General features: G+C 36.3%; 1 protein-coding gene across 7 annotated transcripts in view; it reads right to left on the minus strand.

Moving 5' to 3' along the window:
- MKLN1 (muskelin 1) overlaps positions 1-27,070 on the minus strand; it is a 311,818-nt gene that overhangs the window by 123,622 nt on the left and 161,126 nt on the right. For all 7 annotated transcript variants that reach the window (XM_084897002.1, XM_084897001.1, XM_084896999.1 and 4 more), the window contains one exon: positions 11,335-11,404. In XM_084897002.1, coding sequence (XP_084753128.1) covers positions 11,335-11,404 — 70 coding nt within the window. The remainder of the gene's footprint in view (positions 1-11,334; positions 11,405-27,070) is intronic.

Genomic DNA, 27,070 nt, shown 5'->3' on the forward strand with positions numbered 1-27,070 from the left:
GAAATACCACTCAAGAAAAGACATTAAAGACTATGAATAACCAAATAAAACAATATTACCGTATAATCCAAAAATAACAATTATATTCTGATTGACTATAATAGCCAATGTTCAAATGTTCAAATGTTCAATGTTCAAAATCAGTGATAAAATTTAAACGTAGAAACAAACAGATTTACTAATCAATGCTGTAAATTTTATAAATTTAAACAGCCAAACCTACTATAAACATGTCTAATGTACATACATTTTCCTATTATATACAGGATAAGATTGGATTATTTTATCAGTTAATTAGGAAACACATTTTACATTATGAAGAATATTTTCAATTATCTATTACACTTAGTGGCCAGATTATTATGACCTCTGAACGCATAATAATCTGGCGACTCATTGTATATCCTATATAATAAAAGGGAATGTCAGAGAGCCATTTTTAGCCCGATCCCTGCAAGCCAGGCTGAGGGACCCACTAGTACACAACACTTTAACATATCATGTAATATTGGTTTGGTGGTGATGAACTCTTTAGCTTTTTCCTTGTATGGTAAGTTCTTTTTCTGACCTTCAATTCTAAATTATAGCTTTGCTGGGTAGAGTAATCTTGGTTGTAGGTCCTTACTTTTTATCACTTTGAATATGTCTTGCCACTCCCTTCTGGCTTGCAAAGTTTCCCTTGAGAAATCAGCTGACAGTTGTATCGGTGTTCTCTTGAAGGTATCTAACTGCTTTTCTCTTGCTGCTTTTAAGATTCCTTGTCTTTAATCTCTGGCATTTTCATTATGATGTGTTTTAGTGTGTGCCTCTTCCTCTTGTTTGGGACTTTCTGCACTTAATTGTATTTCTTTCACAAGGTAGGAGGAGTTTTCTGTCATTATTTTTTCAAATAGATTTTTAATATCTTGCTCCCTCTCCTCTCCTTCTGTCACTCCCATGATGGGAATGCTGGTACACCTGAAGTTGTCCCAGAGGCTCCTTATACTCTCTTCATATTTTTGTACTCTTTTTTCTTTTTGCTCTTCTGATTAGGTGTTTGCTTCCTCATCTTCCAAATTGCTTGATTTGATTCTTGGCATCATCTACTCTATAATTGGTTCTCAGTAAATCATTCTTAATTTCAGGTAGTGTATCCTTCATTTCTGACTGGTTCTTTTTTACATTATTGATGTTCTCACTAAGGTTCTTGAAGTTCTCACTAAGATCCGTGGAAGTCTTGTGAAGATCCTTGAGTAACCTTCTAATCATGGTTTTGAACTCTGTATTCAGTAGTTGGCTTGCTTCATTTCTTTTTGCTCTTCTGATTGGGTGGTTTTTTTCCTTTTCTCATATTTCAAATTATTGATTTGATTTTCAGAATCCTCAATTCTGTAATCCCTGTAAATTATTCTTTACTTCAGTTAGTGTATGCTTAATTTCCAATTGGTCCTTTTTCATTGAAATTCTCACCAAGATTCTTGAAAGTTTCATTAAGTCCCTTGAAGCTCTTATTAAGATCCTTGAGCAACCTTATAACCATTGTTTTTAACTCTATATCTCATAGTGTGCTTGCTTCCATTTCATTTAGTTCCTTTTCTGGAGACTTCTTCTGTTCTTCATGTTATTATGTAGAGCTGGTGTGGCTCCTGCAATTGGTAGAGTGGCCTTGTATAGTAGGTGTCCTATAGGGTGTAAGGGTTCAGCCTCCCCAGTCACCTGAGCTGGGCACTGCAGGTGCACCCCTTTGTGGGCTCTACACACACACAGTCTTGTTGTAGTTGCACCTTGATTGCTTTTGGCATCACTAGAAGGAATGGACCATCTGTGTCTACAATGGAAGAGCTGCTGTGCAAGAGACATCTCTATGGAGCAGGACTTGCTTCAGTAGGGCTTTGGTGCATCTGTCCCTTGACTGTGTTGCTTGTGGATGTGTAAAGGTGTAATATTGCATGGTCTGAGGCTGCCCACAGGAATACCTGGCTCTGGGGCCTCCAGGGAGGTGCAAAGTCAGCCATTGCCTGGGGCCATTCAGCATGAACTACCAAGCCTCATACAGATGGCTGCTACTTGAGTAGGATTTGGAAGTACCCAGGCAAGGCTAAGTTGTCCTGGGACTCTTATTGATAGGCCAGGGGCATGCTCAAACCAGCTGCTGCTTATTTGAGAGATATTAGGAAAGACTGAAGCCTGAGCCAAAATAGGCCATTCATATGGAAAAGCCACTACAAATAGTTTGGGTGGATCTGCAAATTGAATGGGGCGGAATCTCAGAGAATCACCAGGGTGGAGAGAACAGTGTGGGCCAAGGTGATAGAAACTCAAAGATAGCCAACAGTCAGTTATGAGACTGGAGAGGTCTAAGCATAGGAACAATGACCCTTGAAAGCCACCCATGACTTCTTGCTTTGATGCCAGACAATCCAGTTGCTTCCTGTATGTCCCTGGATCTGTCTACCTGTCCCCCAGCCATGGCCCCCGGGCTGGAGCTCAGAGAAAGCAAGTCCCTGTAATTTCATGTGCTGGCCCTTTAAAAGAAACTACCTGAGTTTCCAGCAGCCTCTGGGTTACTTAGCCACAATCCTTGCTGGTTTTTTATAGGCCGAAGTTATGGGGAATTCTCTTCCCAGTTCTGGAACCCTGGGCCGAGGGTTGTGGTGTGGGGCTGGGATCCCTGTTGTGGGGTCGAATCCTGCGTTCAAAATAAGACCACCGGAGGCTGATGATTAATTTAAAAAAAGCAGGCAAGGATTTATTGAAATATCTGGCCAGGACAGCCACGAGAGCACCAAACGCAGGTGGACTCCACACGACTGCACTGTTTCAGGGGTAGGCAGTCCCTTTTAAAGGTTCAAACCACAGAAATTTTCCTTTGTTCTAAATTCTAAATCCTAAAGACTACATTCTATAGACTGGGGTCAGCCTGTCGCTAGTCACATCCTGCTGGACATTGGAATGTGGCCCTATCTTGTGATAGCCCATAACACAGAAGCAGAGCTCAGCGGTTAGTGGTTAGTCTCTAAAGGTTATCTACAGTTTCTATCCCTGAAGCTACTGAGTCAGTGGGAATCAATCTCCTGTGGTCCTGGTCCCAGGCAAGAGAAAATTGCCTTAGCCTCCAGGTCTCCACCTAGAAGCTGAGGTAAGTACCCTATGTTTTAATCAGATGCAGGAGCCAGACTTAGCAGGGTTAAAATTCAAACAGCAGTTTTTTACCAAAGTATGGTTGCCACTATATTTCAATCCCTTGCTCCTCATGGCAGGTCTCTGCAGCCACGGTATGTCTCCTGATTAAACAAATGCCACACATAGATATTGGACCAGCCTGTTTCAAGCCTCCGTCCCTCTTAGGGCTTTCTTTCTCCTTTGCTTGTTGTAGAACTTCCTTTCAGCCAGCCTTCAGAAAGTTCTGAATTATGGTTGTTCTGTATGTTAATTGTAATTTTTTAAAAATGTGTTTTACTGATTTTAGAGAGAGAGGAAGGGAAAAGGATAGAGAGACAGAAACATCATTGACCGGCTGCTTTCTGTTCACCCTCGACCGGGTATCAAGCCGGCAACCTGGGCATGTGCCCTGACTGGGAATTGGACCAGCTAAGCTTAGTTGTAATTTTAAAAATATATAATTTTATTGATTTTTTTTTTTTTACAGAGAGGAAGGGAGAGGGATAGAGAACTAGAAACATCAATCAGCTGCCGCCTGCACCCCCCCTACTGGGGATGTGCCAACAACCAAGGTCTATCCCTTGACCAGAATCAAACCTGAGATCCTTCAGTCCATAGCACATGTGTCAAACACAAGACCCGCGGGCCAAATCCAGCCCGCCAGGCCTTGCAATGTGGCCCGCACCGCGCTGTCATCACTGCACTCCGCTGTCAGTTTATGACATTGTCAGTTTATGACTGTTCAGTAAACCATTCGGCCCGCGATTTAGGCTGGATTTTAGATTTTGGCCCCTTCTCTGATTGAGTTCGACACCCCTAGTCCATAGGCAGACACTTTATCCACTGAGCCAAACCAGTGAGAGCAGTGGTTCTCAACCTTTCTAATGTCACGATCCTTTCATACAGTTCTTCATGTTGCGGTGATCCCCAACCATAAAATTATTTTCGTTGCTACTTCATATCTGTAATTTTGTTACTGTTAGTGAATCGTAATGTAAATATCTGTGTTTTCCTATGGTGTTAGGTGACCCTGCTAGTGGTTTTCAACCTGTGGGTCGGCCGGGCCGCAGCAGCAAGCTAACCTATCAAGTGGAGTATCTATCCTGGTGGTCAGTGCACTTCATAGCGACCAGTTGTGCAGACTTAGCACATCATGCTTTCATTGGTTGAATGGCCAACAGGATGACTGGACACCTAGCATATTAGGCTTTTATCATATAGGATAAAATTTTATTGATGACCAAATAAATAGAATTTCGGTTATTAAAAGGTTAATAGTGGTTGAGTGTCAACCTATGAATGAGGAGGTAACAGTTCAATTATTGGTCAGGGCACAGGCTGGGGTTGAGAGCTCAATCCCTGATAGGGGGAGTGTAGGAAGCAGACAATCAATGATTCTCTCTCACTGATGTTTCTATCTCTCTACCTCTCCCTTCTCTCTGAAATCAATAAAGATACACATTTTTAAAAATTCATATAGGAAAATTGTGTGTGTGTGTGTGTGTGTGTATGCTCCATGAATCCATTTATATTACATTTTAGAATTGGCAAAACTAAATCTATGGCACAATAAATCCAGTGTTTGCATCTGGGTGGAGAGTGTGCGAGTTAAAAGATTCATTAGTAAGGGACTGAAAAGATTGATTTGAGGTGATGAAAACATTTCATATCTTGACAGGGATATAAATTATATTAGTGTGTGCATTTTTCAAATACACCTAAGGTCCATGCATTTCATTGTATATAAATTATATTAATTAAAGTGTATTATACAATATATACAATAATCTTTTCACAAACTTAGACAAAATACCATAAAAACAGGTAGAAATTATGTTAAAATGCATATATTTTCTATTTATTCCCTCATTTAGCAAGTACTCTTATGCTTATAATATTTTTCTTATGGTTCATCAGACAGAGAAAGAATAACATCAGTATCAGTGTATTACAAAAGCAAAAGCACTCCCCCATACACACACACCCTAAGTGTCTTAAATAATCACTATAGCCTCTTTGACTTGTTTAGATTATACAAAAGCAGGTTTGATGTTTGTTAAACAACTTTAAATGATCCCTCTAACCCCAGAAAGCCAAGTATATTATCTAATACCATACTTTCCTTAAACTACCTTTGAAGGAGCTTATAATTATAAGAGTTGTAATCTAATCTTTTTAAAGCAATTATCAAGACATCCATAACTGCCTATGCAAACATCTTAACCAATTCTAAAGTATGCACCAGTCACCTTGAAATGCATGTTTTCTGTGGCAGTATCAGCCTGTCCTATGGAACGTATTTGATAATGGAGAATAATACAATTACCATCCTATCTTTAAGTATTTATGGGATTTTCATTCATGCTACATTTACTCCCTACTAATAAAGATGATCCAGAATCAATAACAATGTTTCCTCATTAGATGTCAAGATATATGCTTCCTACTACAATGAACATGGAAGTATTTTTTTGTTGATAAAAATTACAAATAATTGAAAATGAAAATAAAAGAGATAAAAGTATGACTGAAATTTAAAATAAATTAAAAATCACCTGAATTCCATCACCCTGATATAACCACTACCACTATTTTGATAAATACTCAAATTCACTCTCTATGCATACTCACACACACATACTTTATAGATGGAATATCATAAATGTTTACTAATTGAAATAACTTTTTAGAATAACTTTTTCTCATTTTCCTCCCTCATCTCATCCTCTCTTAAATAACCAATGCCAACAACCAGATGTGCATCCTTTCATTCTTTTGTCTTGGCTCTTAACATCAAATATACATACATACAGAGCTGTTCACATATTAATGAGGGAGGGAGAGTCATTATTTAGGTAGAAGCTTATTATAGGTGCTTCCCTACATCTTGCTTTTCTCATTTTACAGTGGAAATCCCTTCAAGTAAACTGGCATGCCAGTTCATTTTGTCTACCAGTAATGTATCCCAGCATTCTCCTATACAAGGATATTCTTTTGTTTTCCTGAGCCAGAACTACCCACCCAGCTAAGGCACTTTCAGATTCCTGACCCTCAGTAACAGTGTGAAATAATAAATGCTTATTGTTTTTTTAACTGCATTGTTTTAGGGTAATTTGATACAGAGCAACAGATGACTAAATCCAGCACTCAAAACCAAAAGAAATATTAACAGTTCAACTTATTAAGTAGTTATGGCCAAACAACAAGTATTTAAGTCCTGACAATTTAATTGCCATTTGAAAAAAAAAAAAAAAGACATATATTTGAAGACCCCACTCATACTCCAACATGAGCTTGAGAGAGAGGAATTCAGGTTCATTCACTCTGGGGTGCCATTCTCAAAACATGCTATTCATCCTAGCACCAATGAATACATGTAAGTCCCTCCTCATTCTGGGCAAAGAAAGGAGTAACTAAGAGGTGTTGAGTTTGATTACCACCCTTCTCTAGATAACCTGTACCATTATGTATTTATACTAAAAATAATTAACATTTCTTACAGAGTAAAGTACTATCAGAATCAAACAGTACACCATAATAATAGTAATGCCTTAAATCTATAAAATCTAATTCATAGCCAATGGCCACCTGAGGCTATTTAATCTAAGCTAATGAAAATTTAATAAAATTAAAAATTGCTTTTGTCAGTTGCACTAGCCTCATTTCAACTGCTCAATAGCCACATGTTGCTGGCACCTACCATATTATACAGCATAAATTACAGAATATTTTCATCACTGCAGAAAGTTTACTAGATAACACTATCCTAGAGGCCACTAAAATATCCTAGTAGAATATTACTTATCCTTATACTAACAATGCCCTAAATGTTCTATTTTTGTTTTTCTATTTGTTACTGAGATTTTTTTTTTGTCTTCTCCCTCATAACACTTGGTCAGTGTGTACCCCATGCACAAAGTTGCTTCCAGTTGCTGAAATCTGATGAAATAATTAACCAAACAGAACAACAGTATATTGAAAGTAGATTCTAGAAAAAATCCTCAAGACCTAAAATTTCATGATGATTTTTTCCAGAATCCTCTTTTCCTCTAATTCTCAAAGCTGTTCAAGTTAAGCTAAATTAATTGTTAGTTACAGTATTGTCACTCTTCATTATTTATGGATTACATATTTGTGAATTCGCCTACTCACTAAAATGTATTTTTATCACCAAACTCAATGCCAACAACACTTTCACAGTCATCCCAGTATCACACAGAACAGCAAAAAAATTGAGTCTCCTGATGCACTTTCTCCCAGATGAGGTCAAACAAGGGACACCGTACCTCTTTCTTTTAGCTTTCATAATATAAATAAATGTCCTTTTCATGACTATGTAGTGCCACATTTTTTATATTTTTGTGCTTTCTGTTAATGATTTCCCTGTCTAAACTGGTCCCCATGTACAGTACTAAAATGCTATGTAGTATTTCTAAATACAAGAAGACTGATGTGCCTTCCAGAGAAAATGTGTTAAATAAGCTTCGTTCAGGCATGAGTATAATGCTATTGGCTATCTCTCTCTCTCTCTCTCTCTCTCTCTCTCTCTCTCTCTCTCTCTCTCTCTCTCTCTTTCTCTAAAAGCCTAAGCGATCGTTACAACCGGTCGACCAAACAACCGGTCAACCAGTCTCTATGATGCACACTGACCACCGGGGGAAGATGCTCAATGCAGAGGTGTGCCCTGGTAGTCAGTGAGCTCCCACAGCCAGCTAACCTCCCTGCGGTCCCTCCCCCAAGCTGCCAGCCAGCTCTAATCAGCCCCAACTGGGACTAGGTGAGATGGCCCAGATCACCCCTGATCTCCGGCCAGGCCAAGGGAGCCCACCCATGCATGAATTCATGCATTGGGCCTCTAGTGAATAAATAATATATATAAAGTAAGGTGTCTTTACACAGAAACACACATAAAATAAGGTTATGTATTGAGTGGCTGATGAAAATGCGACCAGAAGCTCATAGAAACCTAACTCAGTGAGTTACAATGAAAGATCCACCAAACTGGCAAAATCTAAAAATCGGCCATAGAAAGACAGGGAGAATACAATGCATAGGTACTTTTATACACTGCCAGTGAGAATATAAATTATACAGCCATTTTGTAAAACAGTTTTGCAATGCCTAACAAAAGCTGAACATAGTTCCTGGCCAGGTAGCTCAGTTAGTTTGGGCATTGTCTTGATATGGCAAATTTGCAGATTTGATCCCAGTCAGGGCACAGACAAGAAGCAAACAATGAATGCATAATAGTAGAACAAACAGATGTCTGTCTTTCTCTCTCTTTCTCTCTCTCTCTGTTAAATCATTTTTTTTTAAAAGTTGTACATAGATATACCCTATGATCCAGCAATTTTACTTCAAAGAAACTCTTCAAAGCTTAAATAGTAGGATATTTATAAACATATACATATAACAGTACTGTAAGAAAGTGCTTAACAAAATATAAAATAATAGTTATTGGAATGGAATTAGAGGACGGATAATAGATGGGGCTCATAGGATGCTTCAAAAGGTTGTGGTCAATTTTCATTTTTAAAAATGGTTGATGAGTAAATTGGTATGTGTTTTATTGTTTTTTTATATTGTATACTAGAGGCCCAGTGCACAAAATTGCGTGAGATCCAGACCCTCCACCTTGGTGGTACCCAGACCCGCCTTGCGCGAGCCACGGGCCCTGCCTCAGCCGCACCAGCCCTGCCTGCCCCATGGAAGTCCCACCATGCCGCATGAGTGGCAAGCCATGTCCCAATGCCACAAGCTGCTCGCAAGCTGGGGGGAGGGACTGAGAGGTGCTCCAGCACATCCTAGTATCTATGTTAGGGTGTGACAGCCACAGGTCTTTTACAGATAAAAGCTGTGTCTATTCTTTGGACACCAAAGAATGGTGTTTAAATGTGTCTTTTAATGAAACATTTAAACACCAGGTGATTCAAAAATATGCAAATAGAAAAAAATAATAATAAAAGAAAAAATAAGTACAGAGACTAGTTTCCAAGAATTACAGAATAAAAAAAATTAAAGTAAGTTTTATTTATTCATCTGTTTTTCCTATGAGAACATTAATTCTTCCTCAAAGATAAGGACATAATGTGTTAATACTGAAAGTATATAACAAAGAATACTTACCTTTAAATCCAGATGACTACAGACACCACTTTGTTGGAAACTGCCCATTGCCTTCACTAGCAGAAAGAGGTAGACAAGGAGTCCGAAGGCTGGTTAACCTTGAAGGCTCTGGCTAGGGTCAGAGCCAGGCAACCACAGTCTAGTTGAGACAAAGGGAGCTGAAGCAACTTCCACTTTTTAGTCTTATGTAAATCCTTGCTGATGGGCTATCATTGAGCTTTTATTGGAATTGCCTGCCTAAGGGCTATGGGTGTATCCCCAAACCTGAATAAAAGGGATAGCAAGGACAGAGCAAAACAGAGTCCTTCCTCTTAAGCTGGGCTCCCGCCTGGCCCCCAATATTTCCAAATTAACATTTTCTTGTCCAGTCTCTTTCATTTGCGTGCGGCCTCCTCCAGAGCCCGAACCCTGAACCTTGAAATATGGTGGCAATCATACTTGGGTAAAAACTGCTGTTTGAATTTTAACCTTGCTATCTGACTTCGACCTTCGATTACTTGCTTAAACAATAGGGTAGTTACAGGAGATTGACTCCCACTGACTCAGTAGCTTCAGGGGTAGAAACTGTAGATAACCTTTAGTTCTGCTTTTGTATTATGGGCAAGATAGGGCCACATTCCAATGTTCAGCAGGGTGTGACTGGGAACCAACCCAGCAGGCTGTAGAATTTAGTCTTTAGGATTTAGGAACAGATATATACGGCCAGTTCTTTGTCCTGAGGGGCCAATCAGGGTTAGCGGAGGCAGTGACATCATCACGGACCTGAGTAAAACCCCTGGACTGGGCGAAATTCGCTCTCTTCCACCATGCTGCCTGCGTGAGTGGGACAGCCCATGCTAGCATGGAGAAGGCTCTTTTGTTTATTGCATCGGACTCGGCTCCCTGGTGGTCCTTGGGGATCATGAATTCGTCTGAGATCCCCAGCCAGGACCATGAGGAACCCCAATCCGGAGAGCCTGACTGGCCACGGTAGGTGTGTGTTCGTCTGTGTTTTTGTGTGAGCGCTCTGGAGGGACTGCCCCTCCATCGGGGCTCTCACCTGGGTGTTTGGCTGCTGTGTAAGCCAAGGTTTGAGCCCAGATTTGAATCTGTAATAAACTCTAGTATGCTTAATCAAATTGGCTCCGGTGGTTCATCTCTTGGGGACTCGCTCCGTAACAAACCTGAACTCTGAACCACGTGGGATGTGGGGGGAATACTTGCAAATGGCAGCCCAAAGTGGGGTACTCGCAACTGGCGTTCAACATGGAGCACCCGCACCATTGTCAAAGAAAAAATTTAGCTATGTTCCTGATGTCATCTAAATATGATACTTCAGAAAAATAACAAACTATATTGTTTATTTTCCCCTAAAGGTAGTCATTGAGTCACTGAGTCAAAGTTCATTCTACTAGAATTTCCTTAAACATACACAAAATTCCTTGAGTTTCGTTGCAGAAGTCACAATTTTTGCTCAGATCAGTACTCCCAATCAGTTTTACTGCTCAGAACAGTAACAGCACCTTAACCAGTTCTTTTTATTTATTTCATATATAGATGAAACAAAGGGAAAGGGAGAGAAAGATAAAAACATCAACGATGAGAGGGAATCATTGATCAGCTGCCTCCTGACTACTGGGGATTGAGCCTACAACCCAGGCATGTGCCCTGACAGGGAATGAACCATGACCTCCAGGTTCATAGGTCAATGCTCAACAACTGAGCCACATGGGCTAGGCTTAACCAGATCTTTTTAGTTAATATTTCTCTCAAATGAATCAAGAAACTTAGTTTTATATCATTAGTAATTCAGAAAAAAATAGAAATTAGATTTTAAATGTTTCAGTAGACAGAAGTATAGTTTATATTTCATCAAATCCCACACTGCATTTATCTATGAAATAAAAATCCGTCCAAAATTTAAACAAGCAAAAAAAAAAAAAAAAAAAAGAGGAAATAAAAATTAACTCATAATTTCAAATACTGAATAAACTATTAATGAAATCCATATAAATGCCAAATCCATATTTTTCTGAAGTATTTAAATTTTTATTTCTAAATAGTATCTGAAGTTACACATAATCGTACCTGGGGAGGATAATTGCTCTCTGAAGACCACCTTGAAGATTGGTCATTTGGTTTATCCACTAAAATATTCCTGAAATAAAGAAAAGAAAATTATAGAAATTAATTAAAAGAGTAAGTGAACATAAATATGCAAAGAGATGAATAATCTACCAGATGCTAAAATTATTATCAAGGTATATAATGTCTGGAACTTGAAAAAGAGGAGAAAATAAAACAGAAACAGAAAACATCTAATATATATAATATTCTAAAATATGATAAAGATAGCATTTCAAAATATTGAGAAAACCAAGAAAAACATAGTAGTTCTACTTCATATCAAGTGACAAATGACCTGAAGATGTATTTAGGAATTTTAGGTAAAAAAACAAAGCAGTAAAATACCTAATAATAAACAAAATACCACATATGTATTATATTAGATACACTTATATTGTATTATTACATATTATATAATTGTTACATATTTCATTTCATGTAATATTTATATAATCAATCTATGGACCAAGAAATTCTTTTAGCCCATCATAAAAAAAAAAATGTAGGTGAAAAAAGAAATTGATATAACTAACTTTGGAAAACGGTGTCTTCACTGGAAACTGGAAACTAAAGATAAATGGAATCATACATAAAAATTGTACTTGGTAACAATTTTTAACAAAAATGGTAAACTTGTCTTTTATAGGAGCATGGGTTAATTCTGAAACACTAAATGTATATTCAGGTTGAACAAATAAATAAGTGGATTGTAGCTGGTGGGAGCTAAGCTTCTCACATTGGAGTAGGGACAGAAAAGTAGTGGGAGGTTAGGAAAAACCAGTGGTATTGGATTAGAATCAAAGATATCAGTGTGAACTCATGTTTAGTTTAACATAAATAGGTTCACAAGTAATAATAGATATGTGTGTATACACACACTGATCCTACTTCTGCTCCTAAGAGAGACTAGAAGCAGTGACACTTCAGTGGCAAGGAACACACCCAGATCTTGGTTTCTACATATCACAGTCCAATAAAATAAATTGGGATTGTTGGGGAAGTGCCTAACTCTAAGGTCAGGGCAGGGAATTCAAAAGATTAAAACCTAGAACACCATGTAATATTACCAAAAACAAACAAACAAACAACAAGAAAATAATTAGGGTGCAGAGGTGCAGAGAAATCAACATGAAAGAAGAATAAATGGTCAAAGCTGAAATAATAAAATAACAAAATAAATAATGTAGTATTAGATTATAACCCAAAGTATAAAATAAATATCCAAGGGTCCATACTGATATTCCGCAGTCTAATGATCAGAAAAACAACCTCAAATTAACATCCTCATTCCACAAAATACATGATCAGTAGTCCTAAAAACTCTAAAATGAAAAGCAAGGAAGACTGAAAAACTGTCACAGATCAGAGAAGAATAAGGAAACATGACAACTAAAAGTAGCTGACCCTTGATTGGGTCTACTTAGATGAGGATGTTTTTCAATAAATAAGGGCAGTACTGTGACAGTATTTTCCTCTTATGATTTTCTTAACATATTCTTAGATCTATACCTGGTATACAGAAGTACTTAATAAATATCAAATAGATGAATGAATAAAAATCTTTAAAGGCAGAACTATACAGAAAATTATTTTTATATACACATTTCACAAAGGTAAAAATAAATACATAAAATGACCTCAAACAAAATTAAAAGGCAAACAACCAACTACAAAAATATAAGCAATTTTAAAAACTACAAAAAACTAACTTAAAACATTCAAAATCAATAATAACCAAAAATTGGAAATTAAAACAAAGATAGATTATCCCTATAATATTGTGCTCACACCCTAAAAAAAAAAAAAAAAAAAAAAGCTTTAATTATAATCTCAGTTGTTGGCTAGAGCTAGTAAATAGTATTTCATATTTTGCTAGTAGAAATGCAAATTGATACAACTTTTTAGGAGAGAACTTTAATATAATAAATATCAAAAACATTTTAAGTGTTCATATATTTTAAATAAAAATAATGATGCCAACCATGATGATGCTAGCATCTAACATTTGTGAGCTTTTACTATATCCCAGAAACTGTTCTAAGTGTTTTCCATAGATAAGCTACTAAGAAACTGAGACAGATAAATTAATTTGCCTAAATATGCATACCTAAGAAATAAGGATCGGAACCCAAAGCAATCTGATTCCAAAGTCAATGCTCTTAATCACCACACTATACAACCTCAGTATTATTCCACTTCTTGGAACTTAACCTAAACAATAATCTACCACATGTAAATCACCCACATTCATCACAGCACAATTTATAACAGCCAAAGTGTAAACAACCTAGTTGTCTAACAATAAGGAATTCATTAAACAAATTATGACATACCTATGTTACAGAATACCATGTAATCATGATGTATTCTACAGCCTGACTTTAGAATAGTTGCAAATGTTCATTACATATTAAGTGAAGGGGAAAAGTAGTTTACAATACATACATGATTAATCAAGTGTTACACTAACAAAAAGACTAAGATATAAATTGACTGTACCTACACTACGCCCACCAGCCAATCAGGAGTGAGTATGCAAATTAACTCAACAAAGATGGTCCACCCTGCCCCGCCCCACCCCAGCTGCTCTGGGCCTCTGGGCAGTGTGGGAAAGCAGAAAAGCAGCTCCGAGCCAGAGCAAAGGCAGTGCCAGCAGCCAGGGAAAGGAAGGCCCATTGTTGCATGAATCTTTGTGCATTGGGCCTCTAGTGTAATAATAACATTGATGGAGAAAAGACAAAGAACTTATACTACAATAGCTCTCAATGTTGAGATGAGAACAACCTTTTTGCCTTCTTTGTGCTCTTGTAGGGTGCCCTCTGCATCCCCACCTGTCACTGGTGGAAAAGGAGTTCTTGGGGTACCACAGGGAAAAGAATTTCCTGAGGCCCTCACAAAAAGATGGTGGAACACTTTATTGATTATGTAAAATTAAGGGGGTTCCCTTCCAAGGTCCCATCTCCCTCTGTCTTGCTATGGAAAAAGTCTAATCCTGTTCAGAAGGGCTAAAATTAAAGCCACTGACCAGAGTCCCTACTCTATAATAAAGCACAATTAGCTTAGTTTGCATTTCCATCTGCATTCCATTTGTGTATAGGGTCTGCATGCCCTTGGGTTCCCATCTGCAGTCCATTTGTGTATAGGGCCTGCTTAAAGCCACACGGTGATGCCCAGAGGGTGTGGCTCAATAGTTGAGTGTCACCCCATGAACCAGGAGGTCATGGTTCAATTCCAGTCTGGGCTCATGCCCAGGTTTCAGGCTGGATTCTGAGTGGGGGGTGGGCAAGAGGCAGAGATAAATGATTCTCTCTCATCATTGATGTTTCTATCTCTCCATCTCCTTTCCTCTCTGAAATAAATAAAAATTAAAATTAAAAAAGATAATCAGGAATAAACTTAACCAAGGAGGTAAAATAATTGCACTCAGAAAACTACAGGATATTGAAAAAAGAGACAGAGGAAGATATAAACAAGTAGAAGAATATACAATGTTCATGGATTGGTTGAATTAAATGATAGATCTTCCCTTCCTCCAACTGATGGACATACGTAAATTCCACCTGCAGCCGGACATTCCTGAGCACTGAACCACCAATCAGCACCTGTCAAATACCCTAAAGCCCCCAATTCCTAAGTCCCTAGGTCCTTAATCATAGGCCTTACATGAAACCACCAATCAGCATGTGCTAAGTTCCTTAAGCCCCATTACCTATCCTCCCCTTAAAAAGTGCTTGTACTCCGGTCCTCACTCTCTTCCGCTTTCTCTCTGGAAGCAGCCAGCAGTGGTACTCTTCTCTTCAATAAAGCCTGTGTCCTGGCATCCTGGTCTCCGGCAACCCCACTCTATTTCATCTTTCATTAACAAGGTTAAAATGTCCATACTACACAAAGCAATTCATAGATTCAATGCAATCCTCATTAAAATACCAACAGCATATTTCACAATATGAACAAACACTTCAAAAACTTATATGGGACCAAAAAAACCCTGAATAATCACAGCAATCTTGAGAAAAAAGAACAAAGTTGGAGGGATCACAATACCAGATATCAAGTTATATTACAAAACCACTGTAATCAAAACAGTCTGGTACTGGCACAAGACAAAAAGATCAATGAACAGAACAGAGACTCCAGAAATATACCCAAGCCATTATGCTCAATTAATATTTGACAAAGCAGGTAAGAGCATACGATGGAGTCAAGACAGTCTCTTCAATAAATGGTGTTGGGAAAACTGAAAAAGAACTAAGGGCACCATCTAGACCAGTGTTTCCCAAACTTCTCTCATGATGAGAATCACCTGGTGGAGTTGTTAAAACACAGATTCCTGAATCCCAACTAAGAAGTGCTAAACTAGAATTTTTGGGAACATATAGGTAAAATTGTATACTTAACTAGTGCTCTAAGACAGATTTTATATACAGAGCACTAAGTTAGGTATGCAATTTTACCTATATGTTCCCAAAAATTCTAGTTTAGCACTTCTTAGTTGGGATTCAGGAATCTGTGTTTTAACAACTCCAACAGGTGATTCTCATCATGAGAGAAGTTTGGGAAACACTGATCTAGACAAACAACTTTCAAGAAACAATCCTGCCAACAATTATATGAGCTTAAATGCAGATTTTTCCCCACTCAAAACTCAAGATAAAACCCCATCCCTTACCAACACCTGTAACAGATTTGAAGCAGAGGATACACCTACATAGTAAACTATGGCCAAAATCTTGACCCTCATAAACTGTGCAATAAATGTGTATTATTTGAGGCTGCTAAGTTTGTGATAATTTGTTATAGAGCAATCAGAAACTAACACAATGTCCTCTTCTTGATGCATATAGAAATATTTAAGAATGAAATAATCTTATATTCATTTTATATTAATCTTAAAACATACCAGAAGGAAGAAAATGAGGTGAGTGCAAATTGTTTTATAAAAAGTCAGGCAAAATGCTGATAGTTGTTGAAGATGGAATTATTAGTATTCATTTTTCTCTATTGCTGAGTATGCTTGGGAAATGTTCATTAAAAGTTTCTGAATGAATGAATTAGTGGAGTAATGATGACAGCAAACACACAAGATCTTGGAAGTTTAGCTGTTAGGGAAGCAGATAAATGGGACATGTGAGATTAAGGCAGTTTTTTAAAGATTAATGAAAGTTGGTCCAATGGGCATTGAATGGGGCAGAAGTAGAAACTGAGTGGTGGATAACATAGGGGAAAAAAGAGATAACTGAATGAACAAAATCAGAATAAGGTCCAAAGTATAAGAGAAAGAACTAACCTAAAATGATCTCTCCCAATTTAACAGACAAAAAAAGATGGAGAAAATTAAGCACAGATACATTTCATAATGCTTAAGTGTACCCTGGACACACAATGATATCATTTTCATTGACAAAAAAAGTTTATATTAATAAAATTTAAAATTTTTTCACACTGATAATATACTCTAGTCATGTAGAAAATATGACTGAATTTAAAGTATTAAGATGTGGACTCTAAACTCTGTTTCCAATAAATTACCTTGGTTACACTCTTACTGGCCTAAGTTTCTCCATTTCAAAATTAATACCTACATTACACTCTGAAGAGTCATTATTGAAAATTGCAGGATGTCAATGGCCTAACAAATAGTAGGCATCTGCTTATCAATACCCAGAGCAAAACTCAAGTCACCTTATTACCAGGCACTTGAAAATGTTTGAGCCTGTAGCAATTATCTCTAAGGATTCAAAGCACTTTGGGATCACATACTTATGTGTACATACTCCACAGAGGTAAAATGCAGCAATCACTGGGGAAAAGAGAGTGGCAACAAAATAAACAAACATTCCCATACAGAATGGTAAAATTGGAAACCCTCACTAGCACAAAATCAGAAAACTAGCTAATGTGGTTTGGGGGTCTCCAAACAACAGAAAAATTTGCTGAGACAGCCATATAAAAATACTCCTCAGAAGGCTTGAATCACAATCTTTTCTAAAATTAAACAACTGGCCCTTCAGAATATATTTCAAAAGTAAAAATTGTCCTTTTCTATCTAAAGCAAAGACCATTAAAGTTAGACATGATATGGAAAAGGTTTACTCCTTAATATGCACATCTCCAAACCTCAGACAAAATAACAATATATCTACAAAAAAATTAGAGATTTAAGATATCAAACTTTTTCCAAGCACCCTCAAAAGCTGCATTTACATGTAATTAATTACATGAAAATAATCATAATCACCTTTTTACTAAATCAAGTTCCCAAAATATCTTTGTTGGGCAAATAATTTAGCTTAATTTGAGTTACTAGATGTGTAACGGGGGAGGTACATTTATTAAAAAAACAAAACAAAAAACTATTCTGTAATATCAACATCTTGCTATAATCCTGTGCCAAAAAGGCCTTAATCTAATCCTCTCACTTCGTATGAAAATTTAAAAAGGCCAGAGAAATTAATGATTGATCCAAAATTACCAAATAATTGGTGGCAGAACTGGGATTAGAACCCAAGTCTCCTGTCCTTGTTCAGTGTTCTCTCTATGCTACACTGTTTAGATTTTTTCATGTTTTCCTTTGTACCAGATCTAACTCTTCCCCTCAGATTAATGCAATAATTCAAATTGTGCTAATGGTGAGAGATCAAACCAATATTAACTAATCCAAATGCATTCATTTTGTGAGATTTCTCCCCCTACCCTCTTAAGCATGTCAAACTTGCAGCCCATGCCAATGAATATTTTTGCAGCCCAGCCAATATAACACTATGTAAGAAACGTTTTTAAAAAAAATTAGTAACTTAATTTTTTACAGTATCCTATTGTATATAATTATTAATAATGAACTACATGTTCGCTAATGAATGATTACTATAATCATGTTGCATTAATTTCCCTTATAGGCCACCATATCTCTCCACTAATACTAGCAGAGAGTATTTTAGCAGCCAATTACCACATCATTAGTCACTTTCAGAGAACAAGAAAAATAGGTTTATTTGTGTTACACTTATTAATTTGTGCAGTTATTCGGTGTCTGGTAAATTAATGTTAACTTTGAGTTTAACATATTCTTAATAGATATCTTTCACCTCTTAAATCCTATGGCACAGCATTTTAAAAACTCTAAATCCTCAGAAATACTACAAAGGATTTATAATCATTTGAAAAACACATTAACTATTCTTAAACCTATTTTTAAAATTCACTGCAAATACTCCTGCTGTTCTGATTTGGTAATAATCAGGGCAGGCTAAGTGTTTGCTATATTAAGACCATGCACGTGTTGTCCCCAGACCTAGTTCTTTCCCTACGTATGATTTCATAAATGATGGTGATAAACTAAGAAAAAAAAAATTTCTAAAGTACTTTAGACCAAATATTACCACAATGAATATCACTCTCCCCCCCCCCCCAAAAAAAAACACCTTATTTACATTACTTTTGTTCTAATTTGGAGTAAAATTTCTCCTGAAATCTCTATCAATATAAACTTTTCAAAGTATGTCATTGATTTATATAACTCTAATTATATGCTGGTCTTTTAAAATTTAAGTTCTACACATGTCTGTTCATGTAAAATTCACAATTCACAACTATAGAATAAGGCTCAGGACTGTTTGGTTTAAATGCTCTCCTCAAAGCTTAATAAGATATGTCACATGGAAAGTCACATTATTAATCACTGTAGCCCAAATATAAATTTGAAGGGTTTTTCTGACTTTTTAAATTATTATATGGAATGAAAGCAGTTTGACAATAAAATTTTGAACACAAGTTTATTACAGATGATAATCAATTCTCTTTATTCAGCTTTCAGACAACTTATATGTATTATACATGCTTAATGCTCCCACCTTTCCTTTATCACATTTAGAATGTTCATCAGTTGATAAACTAATACTTTAAAATACTATGCCAGTCAAGATCCTACATGCTAACTAACATGCCCAAAATGCCAGCCGTTTGTTTCCAAAGGACTCCCAGTGTCCATTTTTATAATTTAAAAAAATATTTTATTGCAGTTTTATTATTTTATAAGAATGAATGGAAAATGAAAATGTAAAAGCCTACTGGTAATATTAATTCAACTAAAACAATATTGGGCATCATCAAGTGATCCAAAACGAAAGCTTCAGACACTAAACAGACTTAACCAGCTTAAATATAAATGGAACACTGAGAAAGTTTACTAATAAAAGATCACATCAAAAGCTAAAGTATAGGTATGCCAATTATGGACCTACTAGTGGCCTGGTGCATAAAATTCATGCAGGGAGAGGAGGGTGTCTCTCAGCCCAGCCTGCACCCTCTCCAATCTGGGACATCCCTCTCATAATCCGGGACCGCTGGCTCATAACTATTCACCTGCCTATCTGCCTGCTTGTTCCCAACTACCCCCCCTCCCCCCCTCACTGGCCTTCTCGCTGCCAACTGCTCCCCCACACCTGGCCTGCTCACCCCCAACTGGCTCCCCCTGCCAGCCTGCTCACCCCCAACCTGGCCTCCCCTCCTGGCCTGATCGCCCCTAACCACCTCTGCCTGGCCCCGCCACCATGGCTGTGTCCTAAAGAACATCCGGAAAGTCTCCAGGTCTAATTAGCATATTACCCTTTTATTAGTATAGATTCCCTCTCACCTCCAAATTCACCCTTTTTGCCTACTCTTTGAAAATGAATTTGGGCCCTTTTTAAAGTAATTTTCCTTTGCCAGCTGGCAAAAGTTAAGCTTTGTCAGCAGAGGGGGGCAGGAGAATCACCTCAAGAAACAAGGAGTGGTTTCGCTACCTTGTTCAGGTATGCTTACCCAGAAGACGCCTGCACTACAGATGTTTTTCAGCATCCTGCTCCTGCAGCATATGTGGCTTCCTCCAGAGTTCATGTGAGCAGCTTTCTAGCACCAGGCTCCTACATCAGAATGTATACTTCTTGGGGGTATTCTTTTTTTTTCAATCTCTTGACATTTATCAGGCCTTTCCAAACTAATGACTTCAATCTTTCTTCAGCTCAGAAAAATTTTCCTCTATTTTTAAAATTTCAACCTTCTCTCTCTCTCTCTTTTTTTTTTTCCCCCTGGTATCTTTCTAGGTCTATTATCAGGTATAATGTGCAGGGCTGCTATATACTGTTGCACAGGTTGTACTTTTTGCACAAGAACCCACTAAGGAGTAAAAGCTGAAATCCAACCTGTGTCCCACTTAACCTAGACCTATATATGTCCTGGTCAAAAAGTATCATCTGTTCATTAAACCATGAAAATACAAAAGTGGACCTTCTGGATCAAGGCTAGCTACCATGTCTAAACTTTTCACTAACATTTTTCTTATCTTTTTCTTTTTGTTTTAGATTTCAGATCTTTTTCTATGTATATGTATGTAACTACTGTATAAGAAAAATAGATGCCCAAACCTGTTTAGCTCAATGGATAGAGCGTCGGCCTGCGGACTGAAAGGTCCCGGGTTCGATTCCGGTCAAGGGCATGTACGTTGGTTGCGGGCACATCCCCAGTAGAGGGTGTGCAAGAGGCAGCTGATCCATGATTATCTCTCATCGATGTTTCTAACTCTCTATCCCTCTCTCTTCCTCTCTGTAAAAAAATCAATAAAATATATTTTAAAATAAATAAATATCCTATTAAAAAAAGAAAGAAAAATAGATGTATTTGTCCATAAGTATAGAACAATTATTATTTTTGTGATAGCTAATTCACTCACTTATTAATTTAATAAACATTATGCTGGACTACAATGACATGAGGGGAGGAGGAAATTTTCCATAGTTCCTATGAAGCCTGTGGTTTAGTTGGAGGGATAGCTATTAATCAAGTAACCACACAAATAAATGCATAATAAAATTGTATAAAGTGACATATGAGGAAAGTATACATTTGTATGAATGTTGGTGCAGAGGAAGGGATGCCAGACATATTGGGGGGACAGGGTAAGACAAGGTTTCCTGAAAAAGCAACATTTTAGCAACAGCTAAAGAATAAGTAGTTAGGTTTTATAGCTCTTCTGCTAGAACTACTTAAGTCAGAGGGAAAGGAAAAAAGGGGACAATGAAAGGAAGGAAAAGGGTACGTATTGAAGGATGCTTAAAATAATTTACTGTTGCTATTTATACAAAACAACATGCCTTAAACAAAAAATACATAGGTGATATAATAAAAATCAGTCATACTAAAGGAATGTAAGGAAAAGGAAATTGTACTAAATATGACAATATTTACAAACCAACAACTTTATATTAGACCCAAGTATCTTCCTTCTAAACATTGTCTTCACATAAATATAATATTCCCATAAAAATTCTAGTAAAAAGGTAGATAGCATAAAAATTACATTACCAGGAAAGGAAAATAACTATATATTTCTGGCAAAGATTAAACTCTCAATTTCTGGACTTCATAAACAAGTAAGTCTCAAGAGATTTACAAATCAACATAACCAAGAATAAAAATCTCATTTTAATTCCAAGTCAATAAGTACTTAAAACAATTTTAAACAAATAATGTTATGTTTATTTCATAATTTTTCCCATCAGATATTAGTAATAAGGACTTAAAAGTGACAAAAGAAAAAATGAAGAAAAATATTGAACAAAAAAATATGGGGCTCAAGTGTCAGGTTATTACATTAATATTATTATGAGAAATTCATAACCTACAAGGTATAAGTCTATTCCATAGAACTAAACACAGTTTTCTGCTTCTGGATATGACAGAATAGCCTGTAGAAGTTTCAGACACAACTTTTATTCCCTTTTAAAACTAAAAATGCTGTATAACATATAGGATAAAAAAAGTTCTTAACATATCAAGAGACTTTCTGAGGAACTAAGACTGGAATGCCAAAAAAAAAACCCTAATAGAAATGAGTCCCACATCCTGTACAGCTTTCCCTCTCTCAGTTCATTCCACTTATTTCTTTAATGGCACAAGGTAAGGAACTGAGAAACCAGGAAAGGACAGCCACTAAAGGGCAGAAAAGCCAGCAAAGCTTTTAATACTTTCACAGGGCCAAAGGAACAAAACTTGGTAGTTGGATCTTGCCATAACACCCAGGACTTAAGAAGTCAAGATTCCATAATGAAGGAAGACACAGAAGAAGAAAGCCAACAACACTATGTACTGATGTCCCTCTTGAGGCATTTGTTGATTCTTAAAACTATACAGAGCAAGAAACTAAAAAACAAATAAAAACAGCAGAAAGGAATTGAAAAGCAAGGAAAAGCTTTTAGGACTCTCATCCTGCTGAAGAGACAAAAGCAGGAGAGGACCAATAAAAAAAACAGTCTCTCAGCTAGGTTCCCTGCAGGGTTACCAAAGTTGGGCAAACTAGAGGTTTACAAAACCTAAAACCCAACTTTAAGTCAACTTAGTTCTTGATTGTTGAGGTGATTTGCCTCTATTCTACTCTCCTACCAAAAGATGGGTGAATCCTCTCTAGAGAAATATATTTACTAGGTTTGCAACTGTAATTGCGTTTAAATCTGCATATAATGTCTGGCATTCAATTAAAAGTTATTAAAAATAATAAAAATTACAATAACTACTAGACCAACCAAGATACTTAAACAAAAGGAAAAAATGAGAGAAACAGACCTATGAGTGATCCAGATAGTACTGAAGTTTTCAGACACAAGCTTTAAAGTAGTTTGATTGATAGGTTCAAGAAATTATATGACAATTTGGAGGTTTTTACCAGAGAATTAGAATCTATTATGAAGAGAGAAGGGATAGAGTAGGGAATACCAACTGAAAATTCTAGCCCTAAAAAAACAACACTATAGCTGAAATCAGTAAAAAAAAAAAAAAAAAAAAAAAAAATAGGGTTAAAATCAGACTGAGCATAGCTGAATAGAAAATTTGTGAGCTGGAACACAGGCAAGTCAAACCTATCCAGAATGGAATAAGGAGAGAAAAAAATAGAAAGTGTAAGGGACAAATGGGACATGACCAAATATATAATACAGATTTAATTGGTGTCATAGAGCAGTGTTTCCCAAACTTTTGACATATATGTACCCCTTGTATAATTTTTATAACGCTGAGTACCCCTCATACTCATGAGAACGTAGAATTAGGCGCAGCTAAGCACGGTGCAGTGCATATTCCCACCAAACTCCGGTGCAACGAGTACCCACACCAAACTCTTCCCGTACCCCTGGGGGTACGCGTACCACACTTTGGGAAACACTGTCATAGGTAGGGGTGTCGAACTCAATCAGAGAAGGGGCCAAAATCTAAAATCCAGCCTAAATCGCGGGCCGAATGGTTTACTGAACAGTCATAAACTGACAATGTCATAAACTGACAGCGGAGTGCAGTGATGACAGCGCGGTGCGGGCCGGATTTGGCCCGCGGGCCTTGTGTTTGACACATGTGTCATAGAGGGAAGAAAAAAAGGAGTGAGGCAGAAACAGTATCTGAAGAATCTCAAATTTTTTTCAGAAATGATGAGTCATGCTACAGATACAAGAGATACCAGAAACCCTAAAATAAATATAAAGAAAATCACCATATTTTTATGTGCTAATAGCTATATCTCTAAAATTAAAATGATTTTTGAATGATTGAAATACAGCAAAGTTACATCACCACAAATTGCTGAAATGTATCTTATCTACATGTAAAACATCACCAAGTCCCTGTATCGGGCTCAAAAATCATTTATTAAAAATCTACTACATTTACCTAAAAGTTTATGCAAATAATAGGACCATTTGCCTATGAGCAAGAAAAATTATTTTAACATAATATAAAATTTCCCAGCATTGGGTCAAGATAACAAGTTCTGCATAAGGAAACTAAAGATACTCAGAGAAGAATCATATTTTGCTAAAAGTCACAAAGTTCTAGTTCCAGGAGCCAGTTCTGCAGATTCAATGTCTAGACCTCCATCCACCTAATGATACTTTTTCTTTATCATGAGAACCTTATTTTTCTAAAGTTGTTAAGATTACCAGACTGAGAATACCAAAACTTTCAGTGGCCAGTAAGGTTCCCAAACAATGACAGTGTCTAATCTCAGTTTAGGGAAAGGAAAAGTATGACAGTCCCCAACTCATACTTGGGGTTGCAAGATACATTTCTAAGGACTTGTCCGATCAAAACCACATTTGTAATCCCAACTTACTAAGGATAATGTCAAACAAAAGCCAAGGTACATCAAACAGAAAGTTTCCTATACAGACAGTAAGAAAATAAATAGCTTTAATCCAACAATTCATTATCTAGGAACTCATCATAAATAATTTCAAGATTTGTTTCTGTAAAGCACACTGTCTCATTACTCATAACTGTCAAAGAACAACAAACAAAAACAAAAGAAGCCCAAAGCCTCTGTATATTGAATAGGGAATCAATTAAATAAACTGCTAATACAGAGGACTATTTAAAAACATGAGGATATATTTACTATGCATTAAAGAAAAAAAAATACAGAATAGCAAACAAAAGCCAAAACAAAACTGAAATATACATACAGATACAATGAAATATTAATATTTGGAATAATATATATCAAAGAGTGATGAGTTATCTTTGGGTAGTACCCTGTTTCCCTGAAAATAAGACAGTGTCTTATATTAATTTTTTCTCCCAAAATTCGCTAGGTCTTATTTTCAGGGGATGTCTTATCTTTCCATGCGCTAGGTCTTATTTTCGGAGGATGTCTTATTTTGGGGAAACACGGTAGTATTAAGAGTAATTTATGTTGTTTTTGTGGGTCAATATTTTGCAAAAATTCCACAAAAAATTTTTCTTAGAATGTTTTGCAATTAGAAAAAAAATACAAATTCTTTTTTAAATGTGAAATTTTAAAATAGTTGAAATAGGTTCACTTCCTATCCTAGTAGTCAAATCATATATATCACTTTTACTATGAACTATATGTTAACATAAAAAACAATTTTGATCAATGTTTGATTTTAAGAAACAAAGACATAGAAAAAAGGTAAACACACTTAACGATTCATCAAATTTTACTATCTAAACTTATGATGTCTTTAAATAATATGTAAACACAAATCATTCCAAATCAATGAAATTACTTAATGTATAAAAAATACTTTCAACAGTCCTTCCAATTTTCATATTAATATATTAAAGCCATAAATGTAAAGATAAAATAGACCTAAATATCGTTCCCTCTCTGTTCTAATCTGATAGCATTTCTTATCTGTATTCCCGACCTGGCACATATTATAGTCCAGTAAAATAGTGAAGGAGCTTTGGTAATAGAAGTCATAGGCCCAAGATCAGAATCCTATCTCCTACCTTTTCAACTCTTAGACCTGGGCAAATTAACTTACCTCTCAGTTTCCCTAGCTATAAAATAAAATGATAACACTTATCATAGAGTTTTTGTAAAAGATTAAATAAGCCTAGTGCCTGAAGAAAACTAGTAGAAAATACCCAGTAAGTGGTAGTTGTGAGTAGAGGCATGTGCCAGTTTTTAAGTCACAGAACTTGCCAAACCTCTTTAAAAGTTATTTAACTTTTACATATCTCAGTTTCCTCATCTGCAAAACAGATATAATATTGTACCTATCTTGCAGGTTTGTAAGATTAGATAAAACTAGATATAAAAATCATATTGCATATAAGTAGCTACTCAGTAAATTGTGGTATCACTATTAGCTATAGCAATAAAATATTTGAGTATAGGGATTAGCAGTTTTTAAAATATTCTAATATTTTTAAAAAGCACATATAATTATAAGAATTATTCATCAGTTAAGTAAGTGTATTTCTCTTAATTCCCAAGTTAGGTGTAAATTTCAGAAAAAAAAGTAAAATACAAATCAAGTTTTCTTAAGTACACTGAAAAGATAAGGGGCCACTTCACTAGTTTCAAAGTAAAAATACATTATCTATAACTAGATTTGCTTAAAAAAAAATTAAGTCCTAATAAATCTAAAAGAGGAAATGTTTGTTTCTGCAATTATAAGTCCTTAGGAAGAAAACAGAAATCTGAACTTTTCTATTTTTTTCATAATTTCACATCTTTACACAACTAAAATGTAGGAGCCTTTAATACAACAACTCTTTCAAATCTCTGATTTCCTGTCTCCACGTTAGTGTAGAAGTGTAGCAGTACTATAGTTAAGACCATATACTGTGGAGCCAGACTGCCTGGGCCCAAATCTTGCCTCCATATAACAGCGTGACCTTAGTTTTAGGCATGTTTTAACTTCCTCATGCATTTCCTCAAAAATGTAGATTCCTCACACAATTGAAGGATTAAACCTTTAAAGTGTTTATAAGAGAGACTAGCATATTGAAGGCACATTATGTTTCCCTTTGTTGTCATTACATTATTACTCCTCAAAATGCCTGTGACTTGTAATTAATAAATATCAATATTTGCTACTCTGTAGAAAATGTCAACAAATGGCTTTACTTAATATTAGACCTGCTTAGGAAATACCTTAACATGACTCTCAAGGTCAGCAAAGATAGAGCAGTTGCTATTAGGATTTTATGACAAATATAAGGAAAGTCTATCCCTTCTTACACTTCCTATCATACAAAGCTGTAGCATCATTACTTGCTAAAAGAAGTTCAGTACCAAAAAGAGCTTTACAATTTAGGTATGGCATACACCAGTCCAGCAGACACAAAACTCCCAAATTCAAGCTCTGTAATACTCAACTACATTCCTTCAAAGAAAAAAGTTCAGATCACTCTTCTATTATAATAG

The sequence above is a fragment of the Pipistrellus hanaki genome, assembly GCF_964339955.1.
Source record: "Pipistrellus hanaki genome assembly, chromosome: 10".
In the NCBI taxonomy this organism is placed as follows: domain Eukaryota; kingdom Metazoa; phylum Chordata; class Mammalia; order Chiroptera; family Vespertilionidae; genus Pipistrellus; species Pipistrellus hanaki.